This window comes from Cibotium barometz, chromosome 57 (genome assembly GCF_041138505.1).
Source record: "Cibotium barometz isolate CiBa-2024 chromosome 57, ASM4113850v1, whole genome shotgun sequence".
Classification (NCBI taxonomy): domain Eukaryota; kingdom Viridiplantae; phylum Streptophyta; class Polypodiopsida; order Cyatheales; family Cibotiaceae; genus Cibotium; species Cibotium barometz.
The window spans coordinates 23626660-23644727 of NC_141102.1; the positions used below are offsets into that span (position 1 = coordinate 23626660).

The 18068-nt window shown below is 42.1% G+C and overlaps 1 protein-coding gene across 1 annotated transcript in view; it reads right to left on the reverse strand.

Moving 5' to 3' along the window:
• Positions 1 to 13002: 13002 nt before the first annotated feature.
• LOC147606581 (flavodoxin family protein / radical SAM domain-containing protein) overlaps positions 13003 to 18068 on the reverse strand; it is a 57020-nt gene continuing 51954 nt past the window's right edge. The window contains exons 6-8 of the mRNA XM_086791863.1: positions 14355 to 14512; positions 14061 to 14271; positions 13003 to 13893 (exon numbers count right to left, since the gene is read on the reverse strand). Of these exons, the coding sequence (XP_086647989.1) occupies positions 13732 to 13893; positions 14061 to 14271; positions 14355 to 14512 (531 nt within the window). The 3' untranslated portion in view covers positions 13003 to 13731. The remainder of the gene's footprint in view (positions 13894 to 14060; positions 14272 to 14354; positions 14513 to 18068) is intronic.

Genomic DNA, 18068 nt, shown 5'->3' on the forward strand with positions numbered 1-18068 from the left:
AGTATCTTATGAGTAGTCTAATAGTAAAATGCCTATTTTTACTAGGTTTGGTCTATTAGTGCTCTGTTAGTACACTATTAGTACCCAATGAGTACTAGCCTGTTAGTACCCAATGAGTACTAGCCTGTTTAGTACTAGCTGACCAAAAGAAATCTGATTTGCAACTTGACCAATAATACAACTCCAAAGTATATGTTATCATTCACCAAAGCAAACCCAGTGTACAAGCTAAGTAGTGGTCGAATACAAGTCCATTGTACATATTTCCAACTAGCCATATAACTAAGACAAGAGGTGGCTAGCCTCATACTCATGCTACAAGCATCCAAAAAAGTATATTTTATCATTCACCAAAGCAAACCTAGTGTACAAGCTGAGTGGTCTAATACAAGTCCATTGTACATATTTCCAACTAGCCGTACAACTAAGACAAGAGGTGGCCAGCCTCATGCTCATGCTACAAGTATCTGAAAAAAAAGCCATGTTGATAATCATGCATTCCTTTCCCTTTGTCTTTGGTTGCCCATCTCATTGTACTCAATGATCTTCTCCATGACCGCTACCGACTCTTTGTTGCAATACAATGCATGCTATGTACTCTCAACAGTCCTCTGATTGAAGCCATAGAAACAACCAGGGCCGCACAAATTATAATGAGAAACACAACAAATCAAAAAAACAAACACCTTTCTCATATTTTCTTTCTTTCATTTTTGCCATTTTTGAAAAAAAGAAAAGAAAACAGAAACATAACTGAATTTAACCACACACATGCATTCAAAATGTATAGTGGCTATGCTATGGTTCTATTCCTCAGTATAGCGACACCACTTATGGAGGGTCCTTACATCATGAGAAAGGCACAGGGAATAACCAAACTCATGGGACTTTGCCCAATCGCACTTGAGAGCACAAACAACTTAATCGAGAAGCCAATTTACCATGGCCTAACGCACAAAATGCAAACGGTGGTGTGTCACTCATCTCGTTGAATGCTGGTTACTAGGATTCTCGTGGATGCCATCGTCGCAACAAGAGCACCCGAGAGCTCCACTCCACCATCGCACTCCAATGGAAGCTCGACCCTCCTCTCACTCAATCTCTCTCTCACACATACATAATAAGCATATAACAACTCTAATTAGATTAGGTAAGAGATTAGGCAAGAAACACGAGAATGGAGAAGTAGAGCACTCTATTAGTTGCATAAGAGAATGAGTTGTGAGAGTTACATTTTTCCTCTTATGTGTGGCTACTAGGGTTTACACTCTTGGGTGACCAAAGTTAAAATTAGGTTCCAGGGCTCATTCAGCCACTCTAGCTTGTGTAACACCTAATCCACAAATAGTACTCTCTACCTAAAATCATGTGGTGCACCTTTAATAGACAGGTGGCGAGCGAGCACACATGTAAAATATATAATTTATGATTTTCAAGTGAATTCCAAGCATTGTGGTCCAAAGGTGGTGAAAATGATACGGTGGCAGACATCGACGCCATAGAGGGTTAATAGTCTCTTTACTTATGATGACATTACCATGGACACTTTTGGGATATGCACACTCTTGGTAGCCCATACATAGACCAAGAGCTCTTGTGTGTTGATGAGGATATTTGGGAGGATATATTGGCCATGCATGCATTATGTATATATGAAGCTCGAGGTGAAAAAGTGGTTCAAGATACGTTGTTTGAGTGGCTTGTGTTGCAAAGTGAGTTATCGGACGATCCATTGGTTGATAGAAACACACTCATAACACAATGCCTGGGTGATGCTTTTACGTACATGAGAGGGTGGATTTAGCCATGATCTTTATGCCCTCACAATGTGATCAATGCCATAAATAATACAAAGAGGAGCTAGTGGTTGTGGGTTGGTTGGTGTAGCTACAATGGCCTTCTTAATGGTACATTCTGCCACCCGATGATGTCCCTTATAGTCCCTCTATTAGATTGCAGTTTAGCTTTCTATTAGATTGTAGTGTGGCTATGTAGACTGGGTAGACACTATCACCATCTTGAATGCCTTAGGATTTGACTTAGGGGACTTTGAGCCTCTAGCGGTTCTAGGTATATAGTGTTTCCCCCTATTCCCTCTTCCTCCCCTTGATGTATTTTTGTCAGGATTAATTGGTTCATGGGGGTCACCCAAGTAATGGGTGGTTGTTGTGGCAACACTAGAGGTGGTAGAAGTAACTCTGGAGCTTAGTACTCCTTTTTAAGGCACATACTACCCCAATTAAGGTGCATTAGCAATCATGGGCCTTGCCAATGGTGTAAGAAAATCCAGGTGATGAAGGGGTGGAGCTGGTGTGACTAGCACGATTGCTACCTTCCTTTAGGGTTGATTCTTATAGAAATGGTGGGCAATATCGTGGTTTCTTGCCCTCATGAAGTATGTGCACCAAATTCCTCTGTGTTTGGGTCTTAGGTGGGGGTATTCCATGCTTATATGGTAAGTATGGTATATTGAACACTAGACCAACTCACATCTAGGGTATAGATGTGGTTGTCCTATGTTATCTTTTCTTAACCCAACTTTCCATTGCTCAATCATTTGTTACATGAGTGCAGCCACTAGGTCTTCTACAATGCAACCTATGGTTCTTTCCCTTTATGTTGCTGATCTTTGAAGGCACGATACCAAATGATGCTTCTAATGGGGTCCCTTTAGTGGGATTCCTTGAAGTAGTTCCCATGAAGTTATCATCAAAATCTATGGAACTCCTACAACATGGCTCAAATTTCTTATGTTTTTCAGAGTACAAGGCATTGTCTAAGGTTGAGTGAAGGATTCCTTCTAGGAACCTTCTAGTTAGCTGTTCATAAGAGAGAATTTGTTAGTTTCAGCACATCGAGAGTGGAGGTATCTCATTCTATTGATATAAGCTTTGATTGCTTCTTTCTCTAGGTACTTAACATAGTAGAGGTAGTCGACTAGGTTGCACGGGTTTCTTAATAGGAACACCCTATTGCGGATGCGATATTTAAGGTGTCAAAATCAGCCTTGTCTTCTGTTTCAGTGAGATTGGAACCACAATACCACTTTCCCTTCCATGGTGAGGGGGGTTGGTTGGGCCTCACCTCACCCTTCAAGATCCTCAAGTAAAGATGGATGCCGCACACCCGGGTTATTTATTATACCCTGGTGGCCTGGGTTGTTTACTGCAGTCCTGATGGTAAAATTGAACCTGAACCCCCCTCCACTGCTTGTACCAAAGTCTAATGCTGCAAGGCCTGGACATGCAGTGGGTCTCCAAGCTATTCTGAACAATCCAGGATTTGTATTTTGAGAGCTAGCTAAGCTAAAAGTTGTCGATGTAATCGTTATCACTATAGCCAAACTAGTTATGGTGGTTTTAAAGGATTACTCCTCCCCTACAAGGTTGGTGCTAGCTAAGCTAAAAGTTGTCGATGTAATCGTTATCACTACAGCCAAACTAGTTATGGTGGTTTTAAAGGATTACTCCTTCCCTACAAGGTTGGTGCTTCTAGTTCTTGAACTAGACTGGTTAGGGTCCATATCATCGAGAATGGATGGCTTCATGGTTGGTATTTTTAGCCACTGGCTTCTTACTTGCTCGGTGGTTTGGTTATTCTCTAACTCCTACTCGTTAGTTGGACCTCCCATGATAATGTCTCTGATTACATCCACAAAACTCCCTCTTGAGTGGTTTTAGGGGAGTTGGCTACTCTGACTTCTATGAGGCCCTGTAGTAATAGCCCCCAATAATAGGCCTCACTCAAGCTAACGTCTTCACTATTTCTCAAATACTCCATCACTACTAGGGTTGTTTGAGGCCCCATGGACTACAAAGCATGAAATGGTACCTCTTGTGATGGTACTCTCAATTTTGCATCGTTTAAGGAACTCTCCTCTAGTGGGGGATTAAGTTTGAAAATCGTTCTTGATCTTGTATACATGTAAGGGTGATCATCTTTTTGGTCATACAGAAGTCATGTGGTGGCCCTAGAAATTTTGGATTTGGCTAAATTTTTTAAGTTTTTAAGTCTTTTGTGTGACTTGCAAACATGCGTTCATAAGATGAGAACGTGTGTTTCCATTTGGGTACGTGCATGTCCAAATGAGATGGGAATGTGCATGGCGGATCCCCCTATTTGACTTGAGAACATGTGTTCACAAGTCCAAGAATGTGCATGGGGATGTATAAGCATGCCTGGCTAGGAAGATAGGAACTTCTTATGAATGTACATTCTCACTTGGGTATGTGCATACGTTAGGCTGACAGCTCTGCCAACTATAGTGGTGGAATTTTGGGCCACATGATGGTTCAAATTTTAGTAGTTTTTATCATAATTGCCATTTATGGAGGGAATATTTTTTTTACCTTTCCTTATAAATGAGAATACTTTTTTGTTAGAAATAGGAACGTGTATTCCTACTTTCATACATGCGTTCACAAGATTTGTCAAGCATATACGCAGGTAAACTTGAGAGTAGTTTTCACAGTTTTGGCCAAAAAATCTAGAGTTTTCTCCTCTAATTCTTGCTAAATGATGCTTTTTGGGTTTTTGATTTGATAGGATGAGCAATGCACTCCTAATCTACCTAATGGCATGCTCAATATAGCCTAATGATGCATTTTTATTTGATTTGAGGATGATTAACGCACTCCTGATCTACCTAATGATGCTTTTTTAGGTTTTTTGATTTGATAGGATGATTAATGCACTCCTAATCTACCTAATGACATGCTCAATGCAGTAAACTAATGGTATTTCTACAAGGTTTCTTGGTAAGATTAGTACCAAATGAGTAAAAACGTAAAAACTTAACAAATACAAGAAGAAAGAGATTGAATCAAAGGAAATGAATGAGAATACTTACTCGTCCACATGCAACTTGAGCTTGAAAGGTTGCTCCATACTCCATTGCACCAAGGTAATCAATTAAACAACAAACATGAGTTAAACAATACCAATAAGTGGATTCGCATTCCAACCGAGGTATGTGAATACTTTAATTACAAAGTATAACAAGGGAGTCCTAAGCTAGGGTGCTTCCCCAATAGCGGGGGTGACAAAGATGTTCATTAATTCGAGAAAACTTGAGCCTTGCATGATAGAGAGAAGAAGATGAAGAATGCAAGGGTCTTACCAGCTTGCACCTCTAGCCACTCTTAGTAAAGCAACCCTCTCTTGTGGTGAGCTAGGGTTCTCAACCTTATCTTCCCCATTTTCACATGGAAGCCTTATAATGGGTGGAAAGTAAAGAGGGAGAGAGATATGGAAAGCTTAACTTCTACCTCAATGCCTTGGTGACTAATAGCATGGGGGAGAAGGGAAGAGAAAGAGAGAGGGAGAAGAGAACTAGCATCAACACACCATCACTCACCCACACAATCCTCAAGCAAGCATGTAGCAAAGAGAAGAAAGCATACAAGCAAGCAAGAGAGATTCAAACTCAATTGTGAGAATGGAATTATGTCTTTTCTCATTAGTCAAAATGTCATATATAAGACTCATATTTACGATTCTCAAATCTCCCAATTGATGTCCGAGGGCCTAAAAGCTAGTCTAGTCTAGGCTAATTTCCTAGTCTAAGTAAATACTATCGGCATTACATATCATAAGCTCAATTTTGACTAAGCTTAGAGATTTTCATAATCATTTACATGAAGCGCTTTGCATGGTGCAAACAATATAGCTCGAAAATGTTGTCGCACGTTCGGAGTAATGTTTGTAGCCAATGTGAAGACATGTTTGAAATTGCCTTCTAGACATCCTACAAAAAATTCCACCACGCCACCTAGTACATGAAGTCCCACTTTAACTTTTACTGGAAATACAATGGCTTCTACTGTTGACTCCCATTATGCTTCACTGCTAATTCTAAGGACAAAATCGTGATTAGGGAGGGAGCTATGTTAACCATATTGGCCTAACATTACTCCGAATGAGCGGCAACATTTTCGAGCCACACGTTTTTATACTACACAATGTGCTTCATGTAAATTATTATGGAAAATCTCCAAGCGTACAATTTGTGTAATGCTAGAAGATAGTCAAAATCGAGCTTACTTGTGTAATGTAAATAGAATATAATTAGCCTAGGAAATTAGCCTAGAATAGGTTTTGGGCCCCAAGACATTACTTGGGCGATTGAGCATTATAAATATGAGTCTTGTATATAAGACATTTTGACTAATGAGAAAAGATAATCCCATCCTCACAATTGAGTTTGAGTCTTTCTTGCTCTTGTGATTGATGCTTGCTTGTATGCTTTCTTCTTTCGATGCACACTTGCTTGAGGATTGTGTGGGTGAGTGATGGTGTGCTAATGCTAGTTCTCTTCTCCCTCTCTCTTTCTCTTCCTTCCTCCCCCATGCTTTCACTCACCAAGGCACTAAGGTAGAGGTTGAGCTTTTCATAGCTCTCTCCCTCTTTGCTCCCCATTTACTTGCAAGGATTCCTTATAGTGACAACGAGAAAGGTAAGGTTGAGGACCCTAGATCTCCACAAGAGAGGATTACTCTACTAAGAGTGGCTAGATTTGCAAGCCAATAAGACCCTTGCATTCTTTATCTTCTTATCTCTATCATGCAAGGCTCAAGTGTTATAAAATTAGTGAACACCATGTCTAGAAAACCATCCACCATTCGCGGTCTACCAATGTACTGGCCCGATTGGGTGTCCTAAAATTCTTCCACTCTCATGGATAACCCAATCTCATTCACATCTGCCTTATCAGCTTGCCTTGTTACACATCAACCTTCAATTCCCTATCTCAAACTGTGTCTAAGAGTCAGAAAGCAAACAAATAAGAGTCGAGGAAAGTAGAATGTTGGAGTTTCACTAGAAGAAGCTTCTACATGAGCCCACCTTTTGCCCACTACCCATGCATGCCACCTACAATATATACACGGGCTCTGCAAATAATAGACACATAATCCCTCTTCGAGGAGAACCTTGAGATCCTACAATCAAACCTATCTAAGAAAGCATCACCATCAAGAAAGCAAGATTCAATAGAGCGCAAGCAAGGGGATAGGGGGAATAGGGAAGAGGAAGAGGTCACAAGTTTTCTATTGCAAGGAAAAGAATTTAATGTCAAAATGACTAGCCTTCACTCTAGGCTAGAAAAAACTTAAAAATAATCTCGGACCCACTAGTTCTAGCTTAAGCAAGTATATACACAAATTTGGTTACATCCCTATTTGGCATTAAGCTCAGGGTAGGATCGCTTTATCACGTCCAGTGTCGTCTTACAAAATACGGACTTTGGTTATGTGGGTAAGATGGCAAAACGCCTTACGGTGGCGCCACCCCCTGAAAGGGGCCCCGTGAGGGAAAGACACTAGGGTAGGTGAAACCATGTTAACTTGCAAAGTGGTTAAATCATCCTTCTAAATATCAAGTATAGAAAGCAATAAGACAAATAAACTAGCACCAATAAGAGCAAAGGATATTATAGCATCTCACTTGTTGAAAGAAGAGGGATTTTTGGATGAAATCAAGGAATTTAGTTAAGTGCTCTTATGACTGCATGTCGTACTAAAGCATGGTGGAAATCACCAAAACAACTTGCATCATAACCATGCCACTTGGCACACATATGAATAGAAGTTGTTTCAACATGCCCAACTAAACTCCTCCCAACTTGTCACACACTCCTCAATCCACCTTAGCCACCCTCTTGACTACATCCAAAATTAGTATGGCCATGTAAAAACTATGGCCTAGCAGAGCTAAGGACTATGAGGACTCACAAGCTAAGCATATTATTTGTGCTTGTGATACTCTAGCCCTCTTGCTAGTTGATAAGTAGGTTCTGCCATTTTGTTATAATAACACCATTGTTCCAATCCACCACATGACAAGCCCATTAGTATTAGAGTCAAGGAATATGAGTCTATCACTACAAGGAGAGTTAAAGGACTAGGTTGTGAAACTACGGATATCACCACCGTGATTGTGGGAAAATAGTGATGTCTTCTCTCTCCACACCTCTTTGGCCTAGACAGAGATAATATCTCTAACTTTATTGATAGACTTGGCACTAACCTCCCCACTAGCTGACACATTGGTTCACATCATGCCATAGTTAGATACTATCGATATTTAAATTCAATAGAGGAACTACAAATACACCTAATTTCACTCTAGGAATTTTATGAGTGGTAAGACCAAGGCCATGATCTTCAATACCTCACACCAGGTGACATCCGAGTAAAATTTTACAAATAGAAAGGGATCATGTATAGATTGTTACTCCTATGTGTATCTTGGAGTTACTTTCACTTGATCGATCTAAACCATAGGCCCAACAGCCTAAGATCAGTTTTAGCAAGGGGACATGCAATTCCAAGCACATTGTCAAGAGCCTAGAACTAAGGGATGGCTTTTGTCTACACTATTCCGAGCTCAACCATGCACTCGGTAGCCTAGGCTCAGTTGGCAAACGAACATGCTCCTTTAGTTTTCTTGGAGAGGAAATCTTTCTGAGCATATGTCCAGGAGCCTACCACTAAGAGGTGGCTTTCTAATGTGCAAGTGATATCTACAATGATATATGGCCCTCCTAGTTGAGGATGCGACCTAGAGAGAGATGGATGGAGAGATTATAGGTGAATACATTTTCACACGACTTAGAGTTAGTTGCTAGGACCTTATCTCCACCATTCTTGCAAAATTTAGAACCATACCCTTGGTGGCTGATGCATTTTTTCAAATAATGACATACCTGAATTACATTTACAATTTAGGCTTGCATTGGAATTGTTCACATGACTAGCTCGACAAGATTATAATGTACACTTGAATATTTTGGAATCACAAAAAATCTTTTCTAAAAAAAATCAAATGAAGGTTGCACCAATGAGAGGCAATATTATATTTACATCAGAATTGTGGAGAAAAAACCTAAGTTTTTTTTGTTTTGTATCAAAATTATAAAACATTGGCACTAAGCTTTCAAAGAACATGAATAACACAAGTAAGAAATAAATTGATGAACTAGCAACAGAATGCTAACTACAAAGAAAGAACTTAATAAAGATACTCATCACTCTGATCAAGCTTAAAAGAAGACTTATGAAATAATGGAAACAAACCTTACACAAATGCGACACAAAACTTCTCACTAAGTTTTTTCCATTGAAAAATGTTAGAAATTCTATGAAGTTACTATTTGAAGTGACGTTATATTTTGATATTGATGGTTTAAGAGAAAGAGTACATGTATTTTTTTCTCCTGGCTTCGATGTACTAACTCCGTTTCCATACTTGTGAAGCTGGGCGGCGTTTTTAGAAATGCCCGGGATCGACCCATGGTATCCCTCATACCATTGGGAGAATGAGGTTTGCCGATTGAGGCAAGTGATTGTGATGGTGTCTAGTTTTGAGGGCCTAGGCTAGTGCGGTGAATAAGCCTACCCTAGCGCGTAGACATCCCTCTAAGGAGCGAGAGGATCGAGTTGCCATCGAGCCATTCTAGAACTATCCTAGTTCCTCAAAGATTAATTGCCACTTTCCTTTTGGGAATTAACCTTAGACTTCACGTCTCTATATGAACAAACACTAAAGGCAAATACCACAAGCATCACAAAAGTAAATGAATTCTTGATCACCCATTTTTTAACACTTTCTTTTGATCAAGCATTCAACCATGGATTTACACAACTATAATGCCCACTACCTATAAAGAGTCTTATTCTATTGAATCACAAAAAAATTGCAAAACAAGAAAGATTTCACAAAGTAGATGATGAGGCCCCACTGAAATCTCTGTATCGATACACTTGATGCAAGTGTAGACATGATACCACATACACTTGATGCAAGTGTAGACATGATACCAATGAAGATGAGAGACTCACACCCATCTACACACTCTCAAAACAAACCTCACAAAGATGATATATATGGTGTGTGGCCATGTATATTCCTCCTCCCCCATTGCAATTTTCACTAAGGTATTAACTTAGGATATAACCTAAAAAAATACCCACAAAGGTTTTTAACTTTACATTACAAAGGTTTTTGTTAAACCTTATTCCACAAGTGACCCCTTTCTTTTAGCGCACTAGGAGTCTAGGACAGTTTGCTGTCACGATTAACCCATTACAGATAGAAGGGCCACACGCATGTGGCCTACCTGACACAAGCACTGTTTCTGTTTTGGATTGACAGGGAAGGGTGCTGCTGCTTACTGCTACAAATCAAACCTGGCCACTGGTAGATCCCCCACATAGAAGTCGCAATTGCCTTCTTCTCTAAAGACTGTTGTTGTTGTAGTGTTGCTCACAGCTCATTAGATCACATAGAGAACTCTCTCTCTCTCTCTCTCTCTCTCTCTCTCTCTCTCTCACACACACACACACACACACACACACACAAACAACTATCTCACCTTTACACAGAAACGCTCTTCCTTTCCCTCGCTTTCAACTTACATTCAGGTGGCAGCCTTTCTATTTTTCACGACACAAAAACCCCCCTCTTCATTGTGCCACTAAAAAATGAGATGAACTGAAAATCTAAATTCTACAAAGATTGAAAGCTCGCAAAGAAGTATAACTCAATGCAGAAATTCACTCATGCATCTGAAAGAAGATTTATAAGCTATGGTACAATGTTAAAAAAATGGCACTAATCTCTCAAAGAGCATGAATTGAACAGAAGATAAAGTTCTAAGTTTTAATACCACGTTAAAAAATGACACTAAGCTCTCAAAGAGCACAAATCAAACACAAGATAAAAGCACACTCAATGAGCTAGCAACAAAATCGTAATCGCAAGGATAAAAGTTAATCAAGATACTAATCACTCTAATCATGCTAAGAAGACTCAAAGATAAAGCATGGAGACAAGCATGACACAAGTATAAGCTTTCCACTAAGGCCCCTTAATCAAAAAAGTAGAAAGTACATGTATATGTACACTCACAAAGAGCTCTCACGTTACCTAAGCAATAAAGTCTTAAGGCCATTGACACAGAGATCTTGTAGATCTATACTAGGTAGATTCCCTAAAAGCAATTGCCACTTCACTAAGCATCTAATATTAGACTTCATGTCTCTATCAAACACTAAGACCAAATACCACAAGCATCACAAGGATAAATGGATGCTTGATCTTCCATTCTGCAAGAAAACCCCCTTCAAAGATGTTTAAGAGTGAAATCTAAATTAACCATCCAGTACAAGTTTGAAGTTACCTCTGATGGTATAATAAATCATTTAAAATTCTAAAATATGTGAACTTCTTAACTTTCTACCTTGTTTCTTAGAGGGCATTGCTTTGAGTGCATATTTTTCTTGATGGTGGTATGCCAAAATTACACAATGGTTCCTCTCACATGGATTTCAAACGAACCAACCGTCTACCACCCTTCCATCACAACATGGTTTTTACTCCTTGCTAGGCAAGACAATAATCATTTCATGTACAGACTCACATTATCCTCTTTGAAATTTTCCAAAACATTTTTTAGGGATTACAAATGATAGCTTTATCCAAAGTTAGTTCATCTTTACACACGCCCCATACCATTGAAATAGTGATTGAACAAATTTGAGGCTCTTTCAATCGCCTAAGAATAGAGACTAGGAGAGAGAAGGGTGGTGTTGTGTCATTTGATCGTGTGAGAGTAAAGGGCATTGCCAAGGAGGACATGATTTGTAGACTCTGCTCCACTCCAGAGGTCAAGCAGCAGGAGCACTACTCTTTCAAATGCCATGTGTATTATGAGATACGAGGGAGGTTCCATTCGCTCTTCAAAGATGGCTTTGGTCCAATGTTCCAAGTCATTGATTTTCTTGAACAAGGCTGCCTATGACTTTTTGGTGGAGTTGTGATGACATAAACAACACCTATGTAGAGAAGTCCAAACAAGTCCCCGATCACTTCGTGTATGGAAACACTTTTGTTCACATCAACCCTTTGTTGTTTTGCAGACATTGATATCACTCTCTCTCTCTCTCTCTCTCTCTCTCTCTCTCTCTCACACACACACACACACACACAGGTTAGGCAGACACCATATTCATCAGCTTTCATTTTTTAGTCTAATTGGCCATGTACCTTCTTACCCTCAAAGAATTAAGGGACTGAATGCATAAAGCTTGAAAACAATAAATGCATGAGTTGGCATATGGATATCCTTACAGAAAGCAGTCCATATCAAGCTACAAGGTTTACGCCAGCAGTAGTCCATGTCAAGCTACAAGGCTTGCACCAATCATCTTCTTGGGCGACAAATAGTGAGCCACATCCCTTGACTTAGGACAAGGCCCATCAGTTCTAGTCCATGTGAACCTTTAAAGCCTTGCATGAGTGAGCATTCCTCCCTAGCCCTTGATACAGGTCAAGGCCCATATGTTTTGTTCTACTGGTTAAGGCCGATATGTTCTGTTCTATTGGTTTGCTTTGACAAAAATAGCCTAGCCTATCATGAGCTGGTAACTTACCCAAAAAATATAGGTTACTAACATGGATAACCACCCTAGCTTGTTGATGTCAGCTCTAGGTGGGGATGAGCCCTTCGAGTGCACCCTAGTTGTTATTTCAAGACACACTGCAATGCTTGAGGCCAGCGGTTTAAACGCATGATTTTGCACAATTAAAAACTACTTTCAAGGATTATTATTGCATCAAGAATCACCATTTACTGGTGCTGTTAAGATCAATACATAAGCACAATAACACAATGCAAAGCCAATAAACAAGCATAATTATAAGATTTTTTTCTGTGCAACAAAAGGATAACCAGAGTATTAAGGCATCATACAAAGTGTGGAACATAAAGCATTGTAAGACAGAAATATAATAGAGAACGTGCCTTCGCCAAAATCTGCTTTATGCTAAATTGACTTTCCTTAAACTAGTTGCCGTTCATCACATCATGGAACAAGCTGAAAGGGTCACTCCTTACTCATAAATGGACAATCAAAAATTGAAGCATGACTCCACGTAAGCAATTCATTTAATCATGACAACCCAATGCTAAGTAGTAGTGCTTTTGAATGACTGGGCATTTCCTCTGACAAGAAAGACTTCATTAAGGCTATCTAAAATCAAAGGCACACCCAACAATATCAGTCTCTGAAGACCTAGATCTATCACTGAAAATAAGAAACACCTGGAAACAGGACCCAAAAAGGAGCAGAACATAGCACCTGGTAATATATGTAACAAGGAAGAGGGGTTCCTCTCGACAAAAAAGGTTCTCTAACTTCAAATCTCTTCCCTTGGATGAATCCTCACGCGATTCTCCCTTTTGATTGCTTTATTTGCTGGTTTTCACTCATGAGTGCGTTTGCTCCATATTGTGAGAACCTTTACTGAGTGCAGGTATTTTAGCAATCGTGCATATGAATTTGTGCTTTCGATTGCCTCTCTGAGCATGAAAAGGAAGACTTACCACAGTAGCTTTTGTGCAGATGTGAACTGGTAATCCAGGTAACATCTGCATGCTCAGGAAAAAGCTGGAAACAGCTCCTAAAGAAATCCCATCATATCTCCATCCTACTTACTAGTAACCTAAATGCTAGATCTAGATGCTTCATACACTCTTCACCCACAGACCTTACTTTAGCACCAAAAGAGTGATTCCTGAATCCTAAAAAACATCGAGGCCACCTTTATACATCATTCTAGAGAGCTTACTCGATTCATTTGGGATATGCTCTTCAAGAAGGTGCTGCATGAAGCTTTTTCTTACCATCTGTGGAGAAACATCTGTGTGATTGATCCAGTTGATCACATTCTTCAAGTACAGCCCCCAGAATCAGGCTTTGAAACGCCATGCCTGCGCTCCTTCCTCACGCGCACTTCTTTAGGATCAAACCCACCTTCAGTAGACCCATACACAGCCCACTCAGGAGTAGGAGCCATATAATCTTCACTGCTAAAGGGAGTGCCAGCAGCAACCTGCCAAGAATCAAGATAGACAGTATTGTGCATCATTAAATGTAAGATAACAATTATAAGGATCTTAACATAACAATGGCATGTTATTCAAGTTAAACAATAGGTCATTTGGGTGGAGAGACAGAGAGAGAGAGAAGAAAACATTAGAGGTTTAAGGACTACTATACCAAATCATGGAATTTTTCATAGTCTATCCATGTATACCAGAAGCCTCCCAACTTGAACTTTCCTACATTCGCCAAAAGCACACAACAAGAATGTGCATGTTCACAAGCAAGCTCGTATTTTCCATTGCTCCTTGTAGCAAGGGCCTCCGCAAAGGCCTTCACATCTTCATGCCATGGAATATTTTCCATTGTTAAGGTGGACGTATTTGACCTGTGAATCAAGAGCCATACTTTCAAAATTTTATGAAAACACCCATGTTGATATACACACACACAGAGAGGAGAAGCACTTACGAGCCACAATAGGTTACTCCCTTGATCTCCAAAAAGTCCGGTTCACCCACTTTTAAAAGATCTGCATATCCTTCAAGCTCTTCTGTGTTCCATCCTTTCACCAAAGTTAGTCTATATACCGTCCGCTGATGCTTCTTTTGAAGAGCCTTCAGAGAATCCTGTACACATTACCATTAAAAAAGCTCAGAATTTCTTCAATTCTCTCTGCTTTCTACCTCTCTGTCCCCCCCCGCCCCCCAACAACCAACGGGGAGAAAAGCCCCACCGAACCGACAAGGAAAAAACCCCTTTGCTCAGGCCTGAATACTTCCGTTTCTATTTTTTTCTGGGAGAAAAGATCCTTCTATTAGTTACAATCAAACAGCCATAATCTACATGTACTAGATCAGAACCCTCAAATGAGGTGAAGGTGGATAGTCCCCCCATGGCTGACCGCGAGTACCTAATACAACGGTTTGTGGGGGGGGGGGGGGGGGGGGGGGGGGGGGGGGGGGGGGGGGACGGACAAACAGGCGGCCTGTAGTGCTAAATGATCCTACCATCCCGATCAGAAAGAAGGGTCCCTGGTGCCATGTGTGTAAGAAAAACCTCTTGCTGCCTATGCATGCGCTCTGAACCTCCCTGGAGCTTCCCCCATTGGCCGGAGAGGGTGTGAATGACATCAGCCCAAATAGCACTGCTGGACTCAGCTGTTGGGGTGCGGGGGGGGGGGGGGGGTAGGGGGGGATGGCCTTGCTGCAACAGGCCCGCCATATATGCCATGCAGCAATGCTGCTGATGATCTCCCACCTCTTAACATGTGCCTCTGGAGACCAGGCCTTAGACAACAAGTTGGGAGTTGGAACTATGTCAATCCTGCAGCACGATAGTCAGAGAGCCTGCCCTCCTACTGCCTCCTCATAGTGGAGGGCAGGACGGATCACTATCACCCCATGTGATGATACCTGGTCAGGATCTCCCGATCATGTACAGACAAAGAATCCTCTGCCATACCTGTTGTGCTTTGGAGCAATCCCAAAAGCAGTGCCGCTCGACTTGGCTGCACTGCACACAATGTGCCGGCCTACCACCAATAGGTGTCGACGGCGAGACGGTGGTGGGCTAACTGCCATATGAAGAGTGTGATCTGCCTTGGCTACCACAGTTGCTTCCAAAAATTGGGGTGAAATGCCCTGTGAGGCGCAATGGTCGTTGCCACCGGGGTGCCGTCTATTTCATGCATCTCAAGCGTGCGACCCATCCTCACTGTTAAGTGGAAGAAAGGGGTGGTCAGGATCTCCAGGCTGATGGGGTCCTGCCACTCCCATCCGCCTAGGTCCCACTGAACACGCGTAAGCAAATGGTTAGTTTTCCCAAAGACAAAACCGCCAAGAATTATGACGGGCCACCTTGGCCGGATTCATCCTCACCCACTGAAGTGAGCCACCGCTGAAATCCTCTGCCAAGGGGCCCTGAGGACCTATTGGAAATATAACCCTTCGTCCCTCATCTAAGCCAAGGACTGCTAGGGGGATATCATGGCGAGTGAAGGCTCTGAGCCACAAGGGGTAGGATCGTCAAGGGAGGTGTCCCAGTCAGGAGGGATGGCTAAATAGATGTTGAGGGTAATGAGGTCTCTGCCCCTGATCACCGTGAGGCACCTGTCATGTGTCTCTGGCAGGAGCCTCCGAAAACTAGCCCACTCTCCCAAAGACTGAGCTAGACCCGTCCAGAGGGGGCCCCAAGCAATGTGAGATTGAGTACCTAGGGGGTGGCCACTGAGCAACCTGAAGAGGGGGTTCCTTATCATCAAGGAGGAGTGGCAGTGTCTCTCCTCAGCTGTAGGTGGGGCCAACTCACAGAGGGCAGGCTTGAGGTGGCCCCAAGCTCTCATCAAACTCGCTGCAAAACGGTCCTCGAAAAAGGAACTGAGACTACCGAACGGGCCTCCATGAAGATCAATCACACACTAGGGGTTCAAGGGTCACCAATAGAGGGGGTGCAGGCCGAAATCCATGAAAGAAGAAAAGCCTTCCAAGGCTCCCCACTTGGCTGAAGACCTCTCACAACCAGCTTGCCCAACAGGACTCTGCTTTGAATAGCTGGATCAATGATGCCAAGACCGCCCTAATGACGATGCTGGATAATCACCCTCCATTCCACTTTGGCCTGAAGCAGGTCAGCCATCTGTCCCTGCCCATAGAAAGTTTCTGCTTAGACAATGCATCTGTCCAAGGGATGCCCCGGAGAATGACCAACAAGAAGTAATCTACCACATGGTATCCATGAGCACCAGGTTGGATAATCACCCTCCATTCCACTTTGGCCTGAAGCAGGTCAGCAATCTGTCCCTGCCCATAGAAAGTTCCGGCTCATACAATGCACCTGTCCAAGGGATGCCTGTGAAGTCTAGTTGGATTACTTCTCCAAGAGGAACAAACAAGGAAGAACAGATCCAGGGGTGATGCAAGCAAATGAGACCTAGCTTGCTTCTCCAAGGACAAAGGCAAAGTGGACTCCTTCACAGGGTGACACGAAGACAAAGAAAGGAAAGTGACACTATTGCCACAAGCCACGGCACTACATCGAAGAGTGTCGGAAGAGGCTTGCAAAGCTGAAAGCTGATGAAGACTATGCAAACTCTACTTCCTCTACCTCCGACGACAAGACGCAACAGCCAAAAGATACAGTAAACCTAGTCCAAGATGACTGGGCTTTCTAGCCACATTATCACTATGGGATGGAATGTTAAATATTAATAGTGATTAATGTGGGAATAAACAATTGCTAGGTGGTTGAGTAAACTAGCACTGAATGTAAGACTTAAATAAAGCGGTTCCAATGTGTGTGAACAACCGCTAGTATGTACAAGTCTCTTGTGTAGGAATAGTCTCTTAAAAGGCATATGTGGTGGCATCATACTTAGAATATGTTGTGGACTTGTATGTAGCATATGTGGTGGCATCACATCTAGCATATGCTTAGAATATGTAATGAGGTCTCTCCTATAAAAAGGACCTAGCTCTATATTGAATTCATGCTTTCCACTACATCTTGTACTCCCACAATCACCTTAATCTTGTGATGATTATCTTGTCTCTCTCTCTTCTCCCCGCTATTGTGTGGCTGCACTCTAGGCATTAGCTAGCATCCTATAACAATCAGCTTGCCCAACACATCACGGCTCTGAATAGCAGGGTCGATGATGCCAACCCCCCTCTATGTCGTGGCTGAATAATCACCGGATGGAGCTTGGAGGTTCAGCCCATCGAGGCTAGGACGGGGAGATGGTTTTTTCCAGTTTGGAGGTACTGCTTCTTATGCATACTTCTGTTGCGGTACCTCTTCCCTCCCCCCCCTCTTACAGATACCTCTACTATGATCGATGGAGTTCAAATCATACATATGTGTGCGCTCATACCGAGTGGCGTCACATGGAGGACAGGATTAGTGCCCACCTAGCGCCTTTGCCCCCACAGGGATTGTGATTATTCCTTGTCTAAACCCTCGCCCAAGACACTTCGAGTGGAGGGTAGTTCCACTCGTGCCGCATCACACCGAGATTGATATGCGGAATGTTTCATGGAACATTCAGGGTTTAGGGGGACCTCAGTGCTTTCATAGACGAGAAGCCCTACCTGGTGAGCTTCCGAGGGCCGTAGTGGGGGCACCCATAGACATTCTTTTTCTCCAGAAGCATCATCTCTCAGAGGAGCGCACCCGCATCTTCTTCTA